Source organism: Dryas octopetala, chromosome 5, assembly GCF_963921425.1.
Source record: "Dryas octopetala chromosome 5, drDryOcto1.1, whole genome shotgun sequence".
Taxonomy (NCBI): Eukaryota; Viridiplantae; Streptophyta; class Magnoliopsida; order Rosales; family Rosaceae; genus Dryas; species Dryas octopetala.
The window spans coordinates 16,026,117-16,043,259 of record NC_141370.1 but is presented as its reverse complement, the minus strand read 5'-3'; the positions used below and the strand labels follow the sequence as shown (position 1 = coordinate 16,043,259).

Here is a 17,143-nt window from a genome sequence, read left to right as displayed (position 1 = left end):
ACCTTTGATGGCCGTCCTGGGACGGTAGATGATGTCAAACTCGCCGAGCTCGACTGACCACCTGATGAGCCGACCCGAAGTCTCGGGTTTTGCCAGGATTTGTCTGAGCGGCTGATCCGTCAAGACAACGATTGAATGAGCCTGGAAGTAGGGTCTCAGTTTCCGAGCCGAGCTGACCAGGGCGAGAGCCATCTTCTCGAACTTTGGATATCTGGTCTCGGCATCGGCGAGGGCTCGGCTCGTATAGAAGACGGGGTGTTGTACACCGCCGACCTCTCTCACTAGAACTGAGCTGAGAGCCGAGTCAGAGACAGAGAGGTAGAGAAAAAGTTCTTCACCTTCTTCTGGTTTGGATAAGATGGGAGGTTCCCCCATGTGCCTTTTCAGATCTTGAAAAGCCTGCTCGCATTGGGGGGTCCATTCTATGCTCTTCCCTGCTCCCCTTAAGGCTTTGAAGAAAGGGAGGCACCGGTCAGTGGACTTCGAGATGAACCGGTTCAGGGCGGCGACTCTTCCAGTCAGACTCTGGATTTCCTTGCGTGTCCTTGGAGACTTCATGTTGATCAAGGCCTGGATCTTCTCCGGGTTGGCCTCAATCCCCCGTTGGCTGACCAGGTAGCTAAGGAACTTTCCTGACCGAACCCCAAAGACACATTTGGCTGGGTTCAGCCGCATCTGATACTCCTTCAGGACTCCGAACATGTCTGAGAGGTCCCTGACGTGATCGTCCGCCTTGATGCTTTTGACCAGCATGTCATCTACGTAAACCTCTACGGATTTGCCGATGGAGGATCTGAACATGTGGTTGACCAGCCTTTGGTAGGTGGCTCCGGCGTTTTTGAGGCCGAAGGGCATGACCTTGTAACAGTACATGCCGCGATCCGTTATGAAAGATGTGCCTTCCTGGTCGGACTTGTGCATCAGGATCTGGTTGTATCCAGAGTAGGCGTCCATGAAGCTGAGGAGCTGATGTCCTGCTGTTGCATCGACGAGCTGATCTATTCTGGGCAAGGGAAAGCTATCCTTGGGACAAGCCCTGTTCAGATCGGTGAAGTCCACACACATCCTCCACTTCCCATTGTTCTTCTTTACCATGACCACGTTGGCAAGCCAGTCGGGGTAGTTGACCTCCCGGATGAACCCGTTGTTTTGCAACTTGGTTACCTCTTCAGCCATGGCGGCGTATTGGACCGGATCGTATGACCTCCTCTTCTGACGGACCGGTTTGCATCCTGGGTCAGTGTTCAGCCTGTGGGTGATCACGTCAGACGATATGCCTGGCATGTCATCGTAAGACCAGGCGAACACTTCCGCGTTGGCACGGAGGAAGTCAATTATGGCGGAGCGCTGCTCGAGGCTGATCTGAGTCCCCACTCGGACGAGCCGATCCGGTGTCTCGTCCGAGATCGGCACTTCCTCCCAAGCCTCGGCGGGAAAGGGCCGAGAATCTGAGCTCGGCTCGGAAGTGAAGTCGAATGTCTCCGCCCTCGGCCATCTGCCCGAATCGGCGATGGAGTCAAGTTCCTGCGAGTTCGGCAGCTGACCCTTCTGCTTGATCGAAGCGGCGTAGCATGACCGAGCCGAGCACTGGTCTCCTTGAATGACGATGCAGTCGTCGCCCACCGGACATTTGATGAGGAGGTTGGCGTAATGGACGATGCAGTCAAGGTCGACCAGAGCCGGTCTGCCCAGAATGATGTTGTAGGCTGACGGCCGCTTGACGACAATGAAGTACGTCATGCAGGTCTTCTTAATCGGTCCCTTCCCGAGCGAAAGGGGAAGGTAGATGTGTCCGAGGGGCTGAACCACTTCTCCCCCGAACCCGACCAAGGCAGGTGTATCGGTCTCCAACTTATCCTCGCAGATGCCCATCTGCGCGAACGCAGAGTGGTAGAGGATGTTGACTGAGCTCCCTCCATCGACGAAGGAGCGCGCGATGGTTGTCCCGGCCACTTCAGCCACTATGACGACCGGATCATAGTGGGGGAAGATGATCTCGTTTGCCTCGTTCGGCTCAAAGGTGACCGGCGCCCAGTCCTTCCGCTGTCTTTTGGAAGTGCTGGGCTGACCTGCCTGGATCGACAGGGACTCGTGAGCTTGAGCCGCCTGTCTGACATACTCCTTCTGGGATCGGTTCGAGCTCCCCACGAAGGTTGGTCCCCCGCCGATTGATCCGATGGCAGCATCCTGGACCTCGATGGTGTTGGTGGGCTTCTTCGGCGCGGCCTTGGGTACCCTAGGCCCACCGGCCAGGAATTGATTGATCTTACCCGCCCGGGCAAGAGTCTCAATCCCGTCGCGGAGGGCGTAGCAATCACCCGTAACGTGGCCGTGATTGGAGTGGTATTTGCAGAAGACGCCCTCCTTGATTTTGTCTGGGGGTGGTCCCTTGATCTCCCTTGCAACTGGGAGTTGGTCCTTGACCTTGGAGTAGATTGTCTCCAGACCGGCATTGAGGGGAGTGTACTCCGTGTACTGGACAAACTTGGGTCCCTTACCCAGAAGTTGGCGTGGCTCCTCGGTCCTGGTCTTCTTGGATTGGACCTGGGGTTTGGGAGTTGCAACCTCTCCCTCCTTCCTTTTGGCCGAGGTCGGCCTGGGGTTCAGGGCCTCCACCTGAGCATCCCACTCCTCAGCCCGCGCCCACTTAGTGGCTTCGGCAGAGAGCTCATCGTAAGTGGAGGGAGGATTCCTCATTAGGTGGGAGCGGAGTCCCCCGGCGTGCAGACCTTGCATGAGGGCGTTCTTAGCTGACCTATCGTCGCAATCGTCACACTTCGTATACTCGATGTTGAAGCGGATCAGATAGGCCTTGAGGCTCTCCCCTTCCTGCTGCTTAACGAGCGACATATCGTTCAAGTTGTAGAGTCGTTCGGATACAACCCGATATCTCGCCAGGAAGGCCCTTCGGAGGTCGGAGAATGAATCGATGGAGTTCGGTTGGAGAGTTCGGAACCATCCCCGAGCCGAGCCCTTCAAGGTCGAAGGGAAGATTCTGCACTTCGTGGCTTCAGATGCCTGGCGGGCCTCCATGGCGTATCTGAAGCTGTCAAGATGGTCGTAGGGATCCTTGGTCCCATCGTACTGATCCATCTTGGGGGGTTTGGTGTCGCGGGAGACCTCAGCATCCAGGATTCTGCTGGTGTACGGGAGGGGGAGTTCCTCTCCGTGGTCGGCCCTACCGATGTATCCCCTGGAGACCTCGACGTGGCCGAGCCGATCGTGGACGCTCCGGATTTGGTCCTGGACCAGAGTCCGGACAAGATTTTCCACGTCGGGCGGGGTCGGCTCGGCCGCATTTTCCCCCGAGCATTCGGCCTGGTTACCGAGTCTCTCACTCACCGGCTGGCGAGTGATCCTCTCGCTCACCGGTCGTCGATCCGACATGATCATAGTCGATCCCAGTCGGTCGCTCACCGATCGCCTCCCTGAGTGAGCTCCTGATGGGGAAGGATCCTGGCCGATGATGGGGCCGAGCCTATCCCCAATCGGGACCCTGGTTTCAGCCGAACCGACTGGACTGTTGGCCCCCAACCTTGATTGGCCCGGGGGTCGTCGGTTTGTATTCGGGTCGGCACGGTCTCCGCCCGAATTCCTGGGGACACGTTTCCCGAAAGCCGCCTGTTTTCGTTGAAGAAGACGGTGGGCGTTCAGGCACTCGGCCTGTTCAGCCGGGGGCATGTCCTCGAAGCCCGGGAAGACGTGATCCGAGTCCTGCCGATCGATCTGGTCGTTCGGCTCAGCAGGAGTGCTTTGCCGAGAAGGAGATGGTGAAAGGACCTCCTGCTCGGTTCGGGTTCGGCGCGATTGAAAACCCGATCCCCCACTATTCTCGAGCCGAGCACGATGGCGTGCAAGTTCGCCGGCCAGCTCGGCCTGCTTCGCAAGCAGCTCATTATTCTGCTTCAGGAGTGCATTCTCTGCGGCTAGGTGTCGCCGGCTCTCCTTAAGGAGTTTATGGGCAGCTCGGATTTTCGAGGGACCTTTGGACTTTGATGTCCTGGGAGTTGTGCTCCCCTCGTTTTCTCAGGCGTCTCAGGCTGATGTTGTTCATCATTCTGAGATGTTCCTGAGGAAGAGCTGGTGTCCCGAAAGATGGTAGTCATGATGACTCGCGTGAAGGAAGAGCTTAGCGCTTGCGGTGATGAACACAACGGCTGAAGTCAATTCCCACAGACGGCGCCAATCTGTTGATGCAAATTCTCGTAAGGTAGATGCAACAACTTAGATAAGCTGATCTGGCTGATCAGGTGCTTTGCTGGATGATGAAGTGGATGCTGGTTGAGATCTTCCTGCAAGAGAAACAAGGTCAAGGGAGATGGACCGGTGTGGTACCAGCCAAACACGCTCCGATGATGAAGTCAGTGATGGTGTTTGATGGTGGATGAGGAAGAACAAAGGAAGAACTTGGGAGAATGGGAAGAACAAGGCAAATGTTCTGGGTTATTCTCAGCAAGTTGGGTATGCTCTTGGGAGAGTGGAAATTTTGTGTAAGTGTTTTGTGTGTAGATGCGTAGTCCTAGTTTTTGCACATATGACTTGATATATATAAGCAAAGGAAACCTTAATGAGTAAGATACCTGCATGTGAATGAATGGTTGCCAGAGACCCACGCACCTGGTCAGACCTAGTTGCATGCTCAGCTGCCTGCTTCTTCAGCATTCAATGCTGCATTGAATGCTCCATTAAATGCAAGGCTGGAAGGTTCAGGCAGACTGCTCCAGTAGTCATGAATGCAAGCCTGATATCCCCTCTGTCAGAAGATTTGTGTCAGGTGCATTTAAGTGTGGCGGTTCGTCCCAGCATGATCTTCCCGGGAATGGCGGCGGAGAGCCGAGCCGAGCCGATACAAGCACATGTTCTTATGCGTAGACATAAGTCCATGTGTGATCGGATCGGGCATGGGATTCAAGACCGAGCCGATCCAGTAGACTGGGGTCCTTCCGAGCCCTAACTGGTCGACGCCAGAACTCGAAAAGAGACCGTGCCCTGTGCCGAGCCGAGCCGAACCGGAATGACCGTGGTGAGATGGACACTCGATCCATTGAAAGATCATCGGTTCGGCTCGGACCGAACATGGTGGGCCCGGCGTGGAAATTCGATCTGAGCTGGCAGAGGAAATGCTGACCAGTGATGATGTGGAGGTCAAAGTTTGACCATAGAAAGTCAACTCCGAGGTGGGTGTTGACCAGCCACGTGTCGAGCTGTGATTGGCTATTCGGATCGATGTGGATTTTCCCACAAACAAAGTGGTTTTAGCACTTATCTCTACTTAATGAAGTGGTTCGATTATGAATAAAATGAAGTGATGCGTCTTTAATTTTGTTCATGGATGGTGATTGCCAACAAGAAAAGGGAAAAGTAACAGTACGTGAAGATTTATCTTCAAAGATTTCCTTTTGGTCCAAAGTTTAGTACTTCATTTAAGACATCTTCAAAGATGGGATTCAAGGATTCGAACTTGAATGAAAAACAAGATGAGATATTGGAGGTAATAGGTATTAATTAGAAAACCAAATTGTCATCAAACTACAAAAATTTTAAATTCCAATTCCAACTTACCAATTAAAATGATAATAATGAATGCCCACGTTAATTATGGAGGACGATTTTCACATTTTAATTTTGTATATTAATTAATTTGTCGTTCTTCTTTCTTTTGTTTTAATGAACTTTTTTGCTTTGGTAATTGAATAAACAAAAAGAGAATGAAGCATACAAATAAGGAGAATATATGCTAGTAATTAAATGTACAAAATAGGAGTGTGAAAATCTCCCCTCTTAATTATTTTGAAAAAAAAAATAAAAAATCTCTAAGTTTTTAATGGGAATTATCAAATGAGACAAGTATAATCATTTCAAGAATATTCTTAATTCTTAATATATTATTGAGTTTATGGAGGACAGCATTACTTCTTGACAAGCTGAGAACTATATATATGCGCCTATGCGGCGTCTGCACATGACATCGTTTCTAACTAGGAAAGATTCGAAAGAAGTAGAAATTAACTATACAACCAAGAGAAAACAAAGACAACAATTTGAAGGATCAACAATCTTTCTATTTATTTAAAACAACAATCAAAAACCCAGACAATCGTTATATTTTTTATTGTTTTTTTTTCCTATTCGTTTTAGTCCAAAACCAGTAGTTACTTCTGAGGAATTTGTCCGCTAATGAAACTGAAAATGAAATGTAAATAATTCAAGAAAGAAATAAAAATGGATACATATATATATATATATATGCATGTGCATGCATGATAATGATGGTAATTAAATATATTATATATTTTTAATTAAGGTTAGAAATGAATAAAGTGGAGTACTAGAGCTTTACATAGTTTGAATTAAAAAGTACTATTTATAAAACATGAGCTTAATGGTTTAATAATTTTCACTGAGTTCGAGTTGAGGTCTAGCTAGTGAAAATATATGATGGAGTTCAAGCTCGAGTTTAATAAATAATTTTCTAACAAGAAAACATTACTTCCCGTTAATTTATTCTATTTATAATATAGTAAATTAGGATAAACCACCAGAATATAATTTTTCCTAATTGTAACCCAACATAATTTTTTTTTTTTGAGAGGTTTAACCCTTTAACTAGTGTCCACATTAACCTTTCCTTATATTGTTGGATGAGTCAGTTTAATTTAAAACTAAAAGTTTGTTGTTTCCCTAAGATACCCTTTACCCTATTTAGGTAATATTAGAAGTAGTTAATGCTATTTATCTCCATTAATTAATAATATTTCAATTTTTTTATTGAAATGATATATATTATTGTTACTTGTTTCAACTTTGAAATTTTTTTTTTATTTTGAAAATTAGTTTTGCTATATTATAATTAATATCAAATTTATATAATAACAATAATACGAGCTAGACTACCCAAAAAATAATATAAGATTAACTAAGATACTTGTTTTATACACCTACTAGCTTTTTTTTTTTTTTTTTTGTTTATTTTGTGCACCTATTGATTTTTTCATGCTTATTTTGTGCACCTATTGGTTTTTTTCATGTTTATTTGTGAACCTACTGAGTTTTTTTCGTGTTTATTTTGTACACCTATTGTTTTTTTCTTGTTAATTTTATGCACGGTGCACCTACTATTTTTTTTTGTGTGTAAATTATATATATATATATATATATATATATACACCTACAATGATTTTATATACATACATTATTTTTTTTATTTTTTTTGGTTGATTTGAATTAATTATGAATAAAATTTATTACACTCAATCTTGAAAATCTATCAATTAAATCTCCAAAATTTATAAATTTAATTCATTTACTCTTATTAATGACAATGGCAGACTTTGTGATTATAAAATAGTTTTAGGTGTGTTTTTAATCCTAGGTGTTTGCAATTTTTTAAATTGGGCTTAATCTATGAATTAAAAAGTCAATGGTTTGGCCCAAAAAAAAAAAAGTCAATGGGTTGGAGGCTTTAAAAAAAGAATTTGAGGGATTAATATCCAATTAACCCATTATTATATAAGAGTAAACTTTTATATTTTAAACAATATATATTATTTTTCGTGATTACCAGAAGAAGTTTCAGAAAGAGAACGCATTGGATTTTTAACTTTTTAGATTGTCAAGATGCTGGTGAATTAGGCTGTGTGCAGCAAGCATACATACACATAAACACACACACGTGTGTATACTCATGCTAGGTGAATCCGCCATATAAAATCAAGTTCTTTGTTAATATAGAGGCTGGGACAGTGACATCATAGCATCACCTGGTTGTTCATTAATTGGGACTTCCCCTAATATAAAGTCTAGCACTTGGTATCAGAATGAGAAGTACATAAAGAGAAGGAAGCCAAATTGGAACCTTGGACGGCAATAGATATATATAGCTAGCTAGCTAGCCCTTCGATCTGTTCGTTATGGTTATGGCAAAGGCAAAGCTACTTTGCCTTTCAATATTTTCTTTCTTGGTTCTCTTTTCTGATCTGGGGGGACACGTAGCCATTATTAATGCAGATGAAGGTGATAAGGTACCTGCAGCTATTTTCATATTTGGAGACTCAACTGCGGATGTGGGTACCAACAATTGGTTGAACTTAAGTCTATCAAGGGCAGATTTCAGTCCCAATGGGATTGATTTTCCTTATTCTGTGCCCACCGGAAGGTTCAGCAATGGCCTTAACAGCGCTGACCAAATTGGTACGATCATATTAGTCTCTATATATTCACATGCACGCAACAACTTAAAAGCAAAATAACAACGATTTTTTCTCTAATACGGGATGAGACATGGGGAATTAATATGTTGGATATGAGTGAGCGTTCAAATGCTTAAGGATGAGTGTTCGAATCCTGGATTATAAGCGTTCACACGCTTTCTTATATTCCGTATTAATTTCAGGACTGCATCATGAAATTAACTAATTGATAATAATATTAATTAGTGTATTTCATTAGAAAGATGGATGATGAGCTCAATTCATTAATTCCCATATTATGATCGAATTAAATTGGTTGTGATTATTTTTGTTGATGTATGTATATGCGCAGTGAGACTGTTTGGGTACCAGAGAAGTCCGCCACCTTTCTTGTATGTTATCAGACAACCCTCCACTTTCAAAAGGGGTATACTGCAGGGAATCAACTTTGCATCAGGAGGATCCGGCATATTCCACCAAACTGGAAAAAGGAAATTTGTAATTAATTAATTAACCACCCTAAGAATCTTACTTCTTTGATTAATTCCATTTTTTCATTAATTAATTGATTAATTAATTGTAGCATGAGGTTCTTCCACTCGAGGAGCAGATCAAACAATTTGCGACGGTCCGTGGAAATTTTACAAAACTAATTGGTCCCCAGTCAACTGATACAATGCTTTCCAAGTCTTTGTTTATCATTAATTAGTATTGGAAGCAACGACCTCTTCGATCTTGTGGATTTGAATTCAAATTACTCGGTCTTAGATAAGGTGGAGTACATGGAAAATCTTAAATCCACGTATCATAACCATTTACAGGTGTGTAAATTATTCCTTACTAGATAAAACTATTTATTACTACATCGATATCGTACATCTCCATTAAAAATGAGACTTGCGTACTCTTACGTACTTTTATTAATAATGCAAATATTTTTATTTTAATTATTATTAGAGATGTGTTACCAATAACATTGTTTTTTTTGCACAATCTCAACTAATTAACTATCTTAATTATGTACTATTTCTCTAATGAAGATGCATTGTCTTACATGTATAAGTGAGCCTCACACAAGTACATCTCACATTTATTAGAAATATGATATATAAGCTAATTAATTAGAAAAGAAACTAGCATATATATAGATATTATTTGGGTTATTTCTTTTCTTAATTAGTGAAGAATTAAAGTATTGTACAACCGCATGTATGTGATTATCAATTTCAGGGTTTATACGAGCTGGGAGCTCGAAAATTTGGGATTATAAGTGTTCCTGCAATTGGATGTTGTCCAGCTGCACGTGTTTCAAATGAGTCGGGTGTATGCAAGGAATAAAATTTCGAGTTTCGAGGAAATTTCGATGAAAATTTCGATGAAAATTTCGACGGAAATTTCGAAGATTTTTAAATTTTGACAAAAATTAGACGGAAATGACGGAAATTGCTATCAAAATACGGAAATTTTGAATGAAACTTTACCATATGTTTATTTAGCATATTATCTACTAAATTGATAAAAAATATTGAAGAAACCAAATTATATAGTAAGTTTTATGTGATATAAGATGAATATAATGCACGCTGGAGACAAATACTGTTAAATAAAATTAGTACAATGAATAAATGAAATTAATATATTTTTTATACTCTATAATTTATACACTAAATCCTATATACTTTATATACCCTATTACTCTTTATACTCTATAATATATACACTAAACTTTATATATTCTATATTCTTTAAAATATGGTATAAGATATTAAGATTTATGTCTTTTAGAATATTTTTAATTATTTTTTATATAAAAATGTGTTATGGTTTAAGGTTTAAAAATAACTAAACAAAACCCAAAAAATGCCAAACAAAACTCTAAATTATTTTTTTTTCCTTCTAATTGCTCAAATAGTCAAACCCCCAAATCCCAATAAATCCTACACGGCTTGACAGCTACACCTTTTTCTTTTTTTAACTTTTTTTTTTTCTTTCCTTCTTATCATTTCCGTACTTTCTTCTTTCCTCTCATATATCTCTCTCCCCAGCCACTGTGTTGCAAACTTGCAAGTTGAATATATGATATATCATATATGATGAACACACACGAAAGCAAAAGCAAAACCCAACACAACGTACACAGCACACCTGCTAGAATTTCGCGAAATTTTATCATATATGATGAACACACGCCGAAATGATATATCTCTTCTCTCTCCTCCATCTCCCTTCTCTGCGTCAATCCTCGCAGATCTTCCCTCTCTTCCTCCTCTCCCTCCCCATCTCTTCTCTCTTCTCACCCGTCTCTCTCCTCCCTCCCCAATCATGCCAAGACAGACGAAGATCTATAAACTTCATGAAAAAGAGTTGGGTTTGTATTTCTCTGAGCGAAATTTCGCCAAATTTCGGCGAAATTTCGCGAAATTTGAACATTTCGGCGAAATTCTAGCAAAATATTTATAGTTGTGTGATAAAATTTCGATACCCTCAAAAATTGAAATTTAACTCCTTGGGTGTATGTCATGAGGAACTAAACTAGCTTGCTCAAACATTTTACACACAAACTGTGGCTCTCACTACTACAAAAAAGCTCATACATATCACTACATTAATATCAGTTTTAAAGGTATTCGATATAATAGGGTTTTTAATATCGCTTATGTGTTTTTTTTTCAAAAACTGATATATATAATATTTTATAAATCACCAAGTTTTTCAATATGATATCTTAAGTTTCTCAATTTACTTAACTATTCATTAAAAGTGATATCTAAAATAAAAAACTGATCGCAAGGTTAGTGCCAAGAAAAAAGGCGCTACTGTTCATAGAACTTAATTTCTTTTTTTTGCCTAAAACAGAACTCAAAACACGACCTACACTCACTTCTGTGACTCTGATAGAGCCACATCCAGACACACTCACACTCTCTCTTTCATCGCGACCTCCTTCATCTCGACGATCTCCTTCATCGCTAGGTACTCCTTTCATCGATCTCCTTCTACTCTCTATCTCTCTCTTTTGTTTCTCACTCAAGCCCTTACTCCTCTCATCTCTCTCAGCAAAACCTAGGTCATCCTGATATCAGCTCGTCTCTTTTCTCTGCGAATCCCTGGGGTTAGATTTCTTCCATCTCTCTCTCTCTCTTCTCTCTTTCTCTTCTTCTTTCACCGTTTCTTTACTTCCCTCTATATCTCTCCTTTTCGCAATCCTTATCTCTCTTTCTGAAAACCTAGTCAAATCTATATTGCAAGAATTTGAAGCCCTGGTACCTGAGAATAACCTGGAAAGAAAGTGGCGTTCATCATCTCTGGTACCTGCGCCGTCACCCTGAGCTTCAGGTTACTCATCTATTAATTTCTTATTTATTTTCTTTTAGGTTTTGTTGATACGGCCAGGAATATTGGGGTTTTTCTTTGGGGTTTCCATACTTCATTTGTTTTTTATTTTTGTGATTCAATTTGGTTTGTGATTAATTTTATTAGTTAATTTTTCTATTTAATACATTTGAGATTACTTTAGGGTTTATGACTCTAGGCGTGGGAGGACAGAGGTGGTTCCTGTTGAGATTACTTGCATCCTGTAATTGTTTGATCAATGTTCAGCGGGAACAAGCCAAGTTGAAGACAGCATTCACAATGGTTATTACAAGTTGAACAATGCCAAGTTGAAGACTGAAAGTTGGCATTGTTGTCTTCACAGGTAAGCTTACATTTTGTTTAATATAAAATGTCTTGTTAGATCTAGATTGCTGGGATGATATTTTCATATGTTAATTGTGTAAACTCAAAGTTTAATAATCCTCCACTGGTCCATCTTGCCAAGTTCCCATGTTCCTAAGAGGTTGCTTTTACTTTTTGAAGCATTATTCAAATATCCAATGCTACAGCACCAATCAAGTTGTTATGGATCTATTGATATACTCAAGTTGTTATGGACGTAGAATGAAATCAATTTGGTATTTGTTCATGTCATAGAAAGCATTTGGAGCTAATTTGTTTGGTAAATCAACCCCATGCTATGTAGTGCATGTTTAAGCTAGAAAGTACTTCATCATCCTAGATTCCAGCAGTAAATCCATTTCTTATTCTTTGCTAGTAAGATAATTATTTGTGAATGATTTTCCAGTCTGACCTACAAGTTGAATTCCCATGAAAACAAAATAGCATAATTAATTGGGTAGTAATGACTAGTTCTGTTGTTTGTCTCGTACTTCCCCTAACCAAAATAGGAGTGAAAAACAAAAGATAAATGTATTATGTATTAACGTCGTCCTTTACACTTGCTCATGCTTCAGTTTGTGGTCCATTCATTCATTTAAAGCCTAGCCATTATAGAAACTAAAATTCAATTCTCAACCTACTCGAATTGGTCTGGGTCAGCTGTCTCTCTCTCTCTCTCTGTAAGAGATTATTGGGAGGGCCTTAATTTGTCGCGAGTGTACAAAACAGAGAAGCACCCCCTTCAACCAATTGGTAGCATATAAGTACCAAGTGGGAATAATAAGACCGTGATGAGTAGTGACTTGTGAGTAGCCAATTTTGATTCTGAGGCAGGCAGGGCACATGGGTTTCAGACTTTCAGGGTTTGGCATTACCTTTCAACTTATTCTAGAATTATTTCTATGTTTTGTTGGTGGTGGTGGTGTTACAATATGCATATGCTGATGGACTGAGGTGTCCATCACATATATATAATAATAGTAACAATAATATGAAAATGTTTTATTAGAAACAAAATATATACTGACAGAATTATAAACACAACATTTCTTGGGTTTCTTCTGTTGCTCATATATATGTGAATACTGGGGAAGGTTACTTCATATACCATCTATTACTAATATGATGAATGATTGACAATCAACTCTGTCATTATGCCTTCCAATTGTCAGTTTGTAACTGTGTTTCTTGATTTTAAATTGCATTATTAAGGGGAACCCTGCATAAAGGGTCAGTACAAGTTAAGCGCGCATGATGATTTAAAAAAGGTGGGTGTGGCTGTTTATTACTATTGATTACTAAAACAAGTTGATTAGGCAGTGGTTCATAATTAATTCAGTGTGTGTATATTAGAGCCGAGTACAATGCAAGGAATCTGAGAAAAACTTCTATAGGGAATCAAGAATTTGGTAGAAAACAAGTAGATATACCATAGAGTTGTTATTGTTTATTTTTTTTATTTTTGGTCAACATAGAGTTGTTATTGATTGGATTGGACCTGTTCAAGCCTTCAAGGTTCAATTCTCAGTTGTCATACAGCTCTGTGGCTTCTAATGATGGGACTTCCTCTTAAATTTGGTTATGGACCTGTGGCATTTTTATCTTATTAGCTGGCTTTATCAGTTCTCATCTTCCCTCTCTGTTAATATTACCATCCATTGTCCTTAAATACTATTAATTTACCCTTTTAAAGGCTCTTGTGGTTGCTTGGACTTCCTCTGCTAGCCAAGCTTGCTTCAACTAAAAGAATATCCCCTGGTGATTTTACAGAAATATGTCGGACGTTAAAGAAGGTACTTATTTATTTTTAGTTGAACAAACTATTTTCATCTTCCAACCTCAACATTGTCCTTTGTCAATTGCATTTCCAATGTAACAGTACAGCTGATCTACCACATAAATGATTTTTTTATCCTCTACAATCCCTTTCTCTCAATGCCTATCTTTTTCCCGCAGCTCATAACAGATGTGAACATAGCTATTGCAGTTGAAGCCATCTAAGCTATTAAAAATCTTGACAAGGGTTTAAGAACTCATTTTTCTGGGAGTTCACATTTCTATTGCCAGGTTTACTTGTAAGTTTGTTTGCTTACTTTTTACCTTAGGAAAGGAAGGAGCATTTATTGGTATAATTTGTTCTAAGAATTGTATTACAAATTTTAAACCCTCTCCAATGTTTCAACTGTAAAATCAAAGCTCCTATAAAAATCTGTACAAATCAAAGTGATTAAATAAATTGGTGTGTGGTAATTAAAGCATATGGTTACCTTTTTTTCAACTAATTTCCTAATCATTTTTGAGGTAGATGGTTCTTTACATGTTGAGTTGAGGTTTTGTTTAAGCCCCGATTTGAAAGAATCCATTGAGAGTATGTATAAAGGTCAACTATGATTTTTCTTCCTGATGCTATTACTTACATGGTTTCTTTTATATGATATTTTGTAATTTTGATCTATCTGAAGTAATGAATATAGTCCTCTCCCCTGAGGTTGGAGTCTCCACAACCAAGAAATTAAGAAACAATATGTTGAGAAAGAAATAACTAAATTCTTTTTACTTTATTATACATTCTCTTAAGGAGGCCCTTAGAAATTATTATAGAAGCCTAGTGCTTTATCTAATGACATAACCAAATTCAAAATTTTTGATGTTTAATGATTTATTTTTTCTTATGTTTGTGTAGCAGACAGTTCTCATTCAAGTGGGTAGTTGTCCTATGAATCAGTTCATTGTGCTGATATAACTTTATTTCTCACATATTATATTTTCTGTTTACTTAATGCAGGGATTAAATATGCAACAAGGTTTTCAAGAAACTTTCGAAGATGTTTGGTGTTGTCAATACTTTAGGGAAAAAGAACTCTCAAAACATACACATTCAGATTTCTCCTTGTGGTAAAAGTGCTACTCGGAGTTGTAGGATGAAACCCAATTTAAAAGCAGCTCTAAACCACCCATCTTCTCATTGTATCTCAAATTCTGATACTCAGCTTTTCCACCGAGTCACTGGTACACTACCTTTCTTAGCTTCTTTTACTCATTCTGAATTTTTTTTTCTTCTTCTTTTTCTTTATGGAATTACTTGTTTATGGACTATGGTCATCTATATTTTGTGTGTGTGTGTGTGTGTGTGTTTTCATAACCAATACATCAATGATGTTGCTTATGTTTTCCTCCCCTGTTAAAAAAATATGCTTGAAAGTGGCATTTAGATTTGGTTATTTATTTATTGTTTTCAGCCTTGTATTTTACTAACAAGTTCAGTGCCTGAATGTAACCACTCTTTGATATAAGTCCAATCTTTGATCAACCTACATGGCAACTCGTTTTCAGCAAGGAAAAAGCAATCGTTTTTTCTTGGTGCCTTACAATTCTGGGTAAGGGTGTTTAGATGATTAACTGATTTTCTTGAACCTTTTTTATGCCTGCCATTTTTTCATGCATGCTAATTATAGTGATACCCTTTTTGAAAGGTCGCATTGGATGTTGACCATAATTACTGAAGATAAACATTGTACTGTTTGCATAAATGTTTACTGAAGATAAACATTGTTTATATGTACTCTGAGTCACATTTGGGCAAGAGAATGCCGGCCTATGATGGCAGGAAAAGCTTATATACAGCTGGGTCATTGCCATTTGATTCAAATGATTTTTTGGTTAAGTTACCTGAAAAAGACGGTCGTGCTGGGCCATCAGGTTCAAAGAGGTATTTTCCCAGTGAGGTGTCACCGTGTCACTGCTTGTTTGTCTTTTTGTTTTTCTTTACGTATTTTTTTATAGTTCTTTCTGGGTTTTGAACTTCATTGTATTTGATTGCTCTACTCATTTAAACCTGCAGGAAGGATAGAGAGTTTAAGGTGGCTGTCAAATTGGCATCTCTTGTTTCTCCTTGCTTAATCAAATTATAAGATTAAGCACTATACTTTCTGTTTGCCATCTCTTGTTTCTCCTTGCAGTAAAGAAGGGTTCCATCTGAACCTGCCTTAAAAAACTGGTCAGTACCAAAACCACACTTGGCCATTATCATGGTTGTCAAAATTCTGTTTTCTACATGCTATATATTGTTCCTTTCTTATGTAAGCATTCAACTTGTACTAAGTTCTCTTTTGTTTGTCACTAATAATACATCAAACTTAACCATTCTACTGCATGTCTAATTTCTCTTAACCTTTGAAAAGTTGTCTAGCATTTATTTCCCATGGTGTTAGTTATGTGAATTTGCAAAAGCTAGCTGCAAGCATTATTTTAGTATGAGCAAGCTTTAAGCTACCTTACTATTGAGCTAATGCAATTTTCCTTTGTGTTTTCAGTGGAGCAAATCAAAGATCAAGCGATGCAGTTACACCAAAGACCAAATTGATGATGTTCGAGAAGAATGGGGTGACTTTGTTAACTTGAATTATGTGTAGGCTTAGGTATATGTGGTGATGGCTGGATGTGCCATTTTGTGGATATTATAGAGCTTAGATCAATTAATTTAAATGCTGCCATGCCCATATTTTGTAAAGGGGAATAGGGAATTGCATGCCCCCTGCCTAGTTTTTTGGAAAAATGCATGCCTAGCCTACTGCCTAATAGTTTTTGTAAAGGGTAGTTTTAAGTGATGCCTAGCCTAGCTAGCTTAGACATATTTGAAGGAAGGGGTAGTTAGAGATGATGAGATCTCCCCCTAATTTTTGTGATATGACAACTTTTGGGTCCTTTGAAATATATGACATTTGATGAATGGAATGGATTGTTGAATGAAATGAATCAGTTTAGCTTATCTATGCAGGTAAAATTGGCCACTAAATAAATATGCTCTAGATGGTTCAATGGTGTTAACCAATTATATCAGTTTTTTGAAAATAAACCCGATATCAAAACAGGTCACATAACTCTAATTTCGAAATATATTAGATCAATTCTAATATAAAAACTGAAATGCTATAGAGAATAGATTTCTATTTTGGGAAAATAAACTGATATCAATCATAGCTTCGTAATCAATTATACAATAAAAACACATATAATAGATGTCTACGATATCATTTTTTATCACCAATACCGATATCTATAAAAATATTTATACCAGTTCCATACTCTTAAAACATTTAATTCACATATATGATATCAGTTATTATAAAAAGACCGATATCTATGAGAATATAAATATCATTTTTATATCTTAAACACATATAATTCACATATCAGATATCATTTATGAGAACTAATACCGATGTCTATGATACAGT

General features: G+C 39.4%; 1 protein-coding gene and 1 long non-coding RNA gene across 4 annotated transcripts; both read left to right on the top strand.

Moving 5' to 3' along the window:
* Positions 1-7,916: 7,916 nt before the first annotated feature.
* On the top strand, positions 7,917-9,527 carry LOC147284900 (GDSL esterase/lipase At5g55050-like). Its single transcript, XM_086243815.1, has 3 exons — positions 7,917-8,190; positions 8,542-8,687; positions 9,420-9,527. Exons 1-3 carry the CDS (start codon positions 7,917-7,919, stop codon positions 9,525-9,527), a joined length of 528 nt encoding a protein of 175 aa, XP_086099941.1.
* A 1,527-nt stretch (positions 9,528-11,054) lies between these two features.
* Positions 11,055-16,635, top strand: LOC147284899 (uncharacterized). Of its 3 annotated transcripts, XR_015122368.1 has the most exons (9): positions 11,085-11,162; positions 11,247-11,301; positions 11,439-11,525; positions 11,707-11,886; positions 13,600-13,699; positions 13,863-13,981; positions 14,692-14,915; positions 15,748-15,903; positions 16,220-16,635. It is a non-coding gene; the product is annotated as an uncharacterized LOC147284899 (long non-coding RNA). The 3 variants fall into 3 exon arrangements; XR_015122367.1 differs by having other exon boundaries at positions 11,055-11,301; XR_015122369.1 differs by lacking the exons at positions 11,085-11,162; positions 11,247-11,301; positions 11,439-11,525; ... (2 more) ...; positions 13,863-13,981; positions 14,692-14,915 and adding exons at positions 15,236-15,283; positions 15,380-15,615.
* Positions 16,636-17,143: the final 508 nt, after the last annotated feature.

Coding starts and splice junctions, on each gene's coding strand:
- LOC147284900 (XM_086243815.1), top strand. CDS start 7,917: ATGGCAAAGGCAAAGCTACTTTGCCTTTCAATATTTTCTTTCTTGGTT. Junction 8,191..8,541: donor TAACAGCGCTGACCAAATTG/GTACGATCATAT, acceptor GTATATGCGCAG/TGAGACTGTTTGGGTACCAG. Junction 8,688..9,419: donor AAACTGGAAAAAGGAAATTT/GTAATTAATTAA, acceptor TATCAATTTCAG/GGTTTATACGAGCTGGGAGC.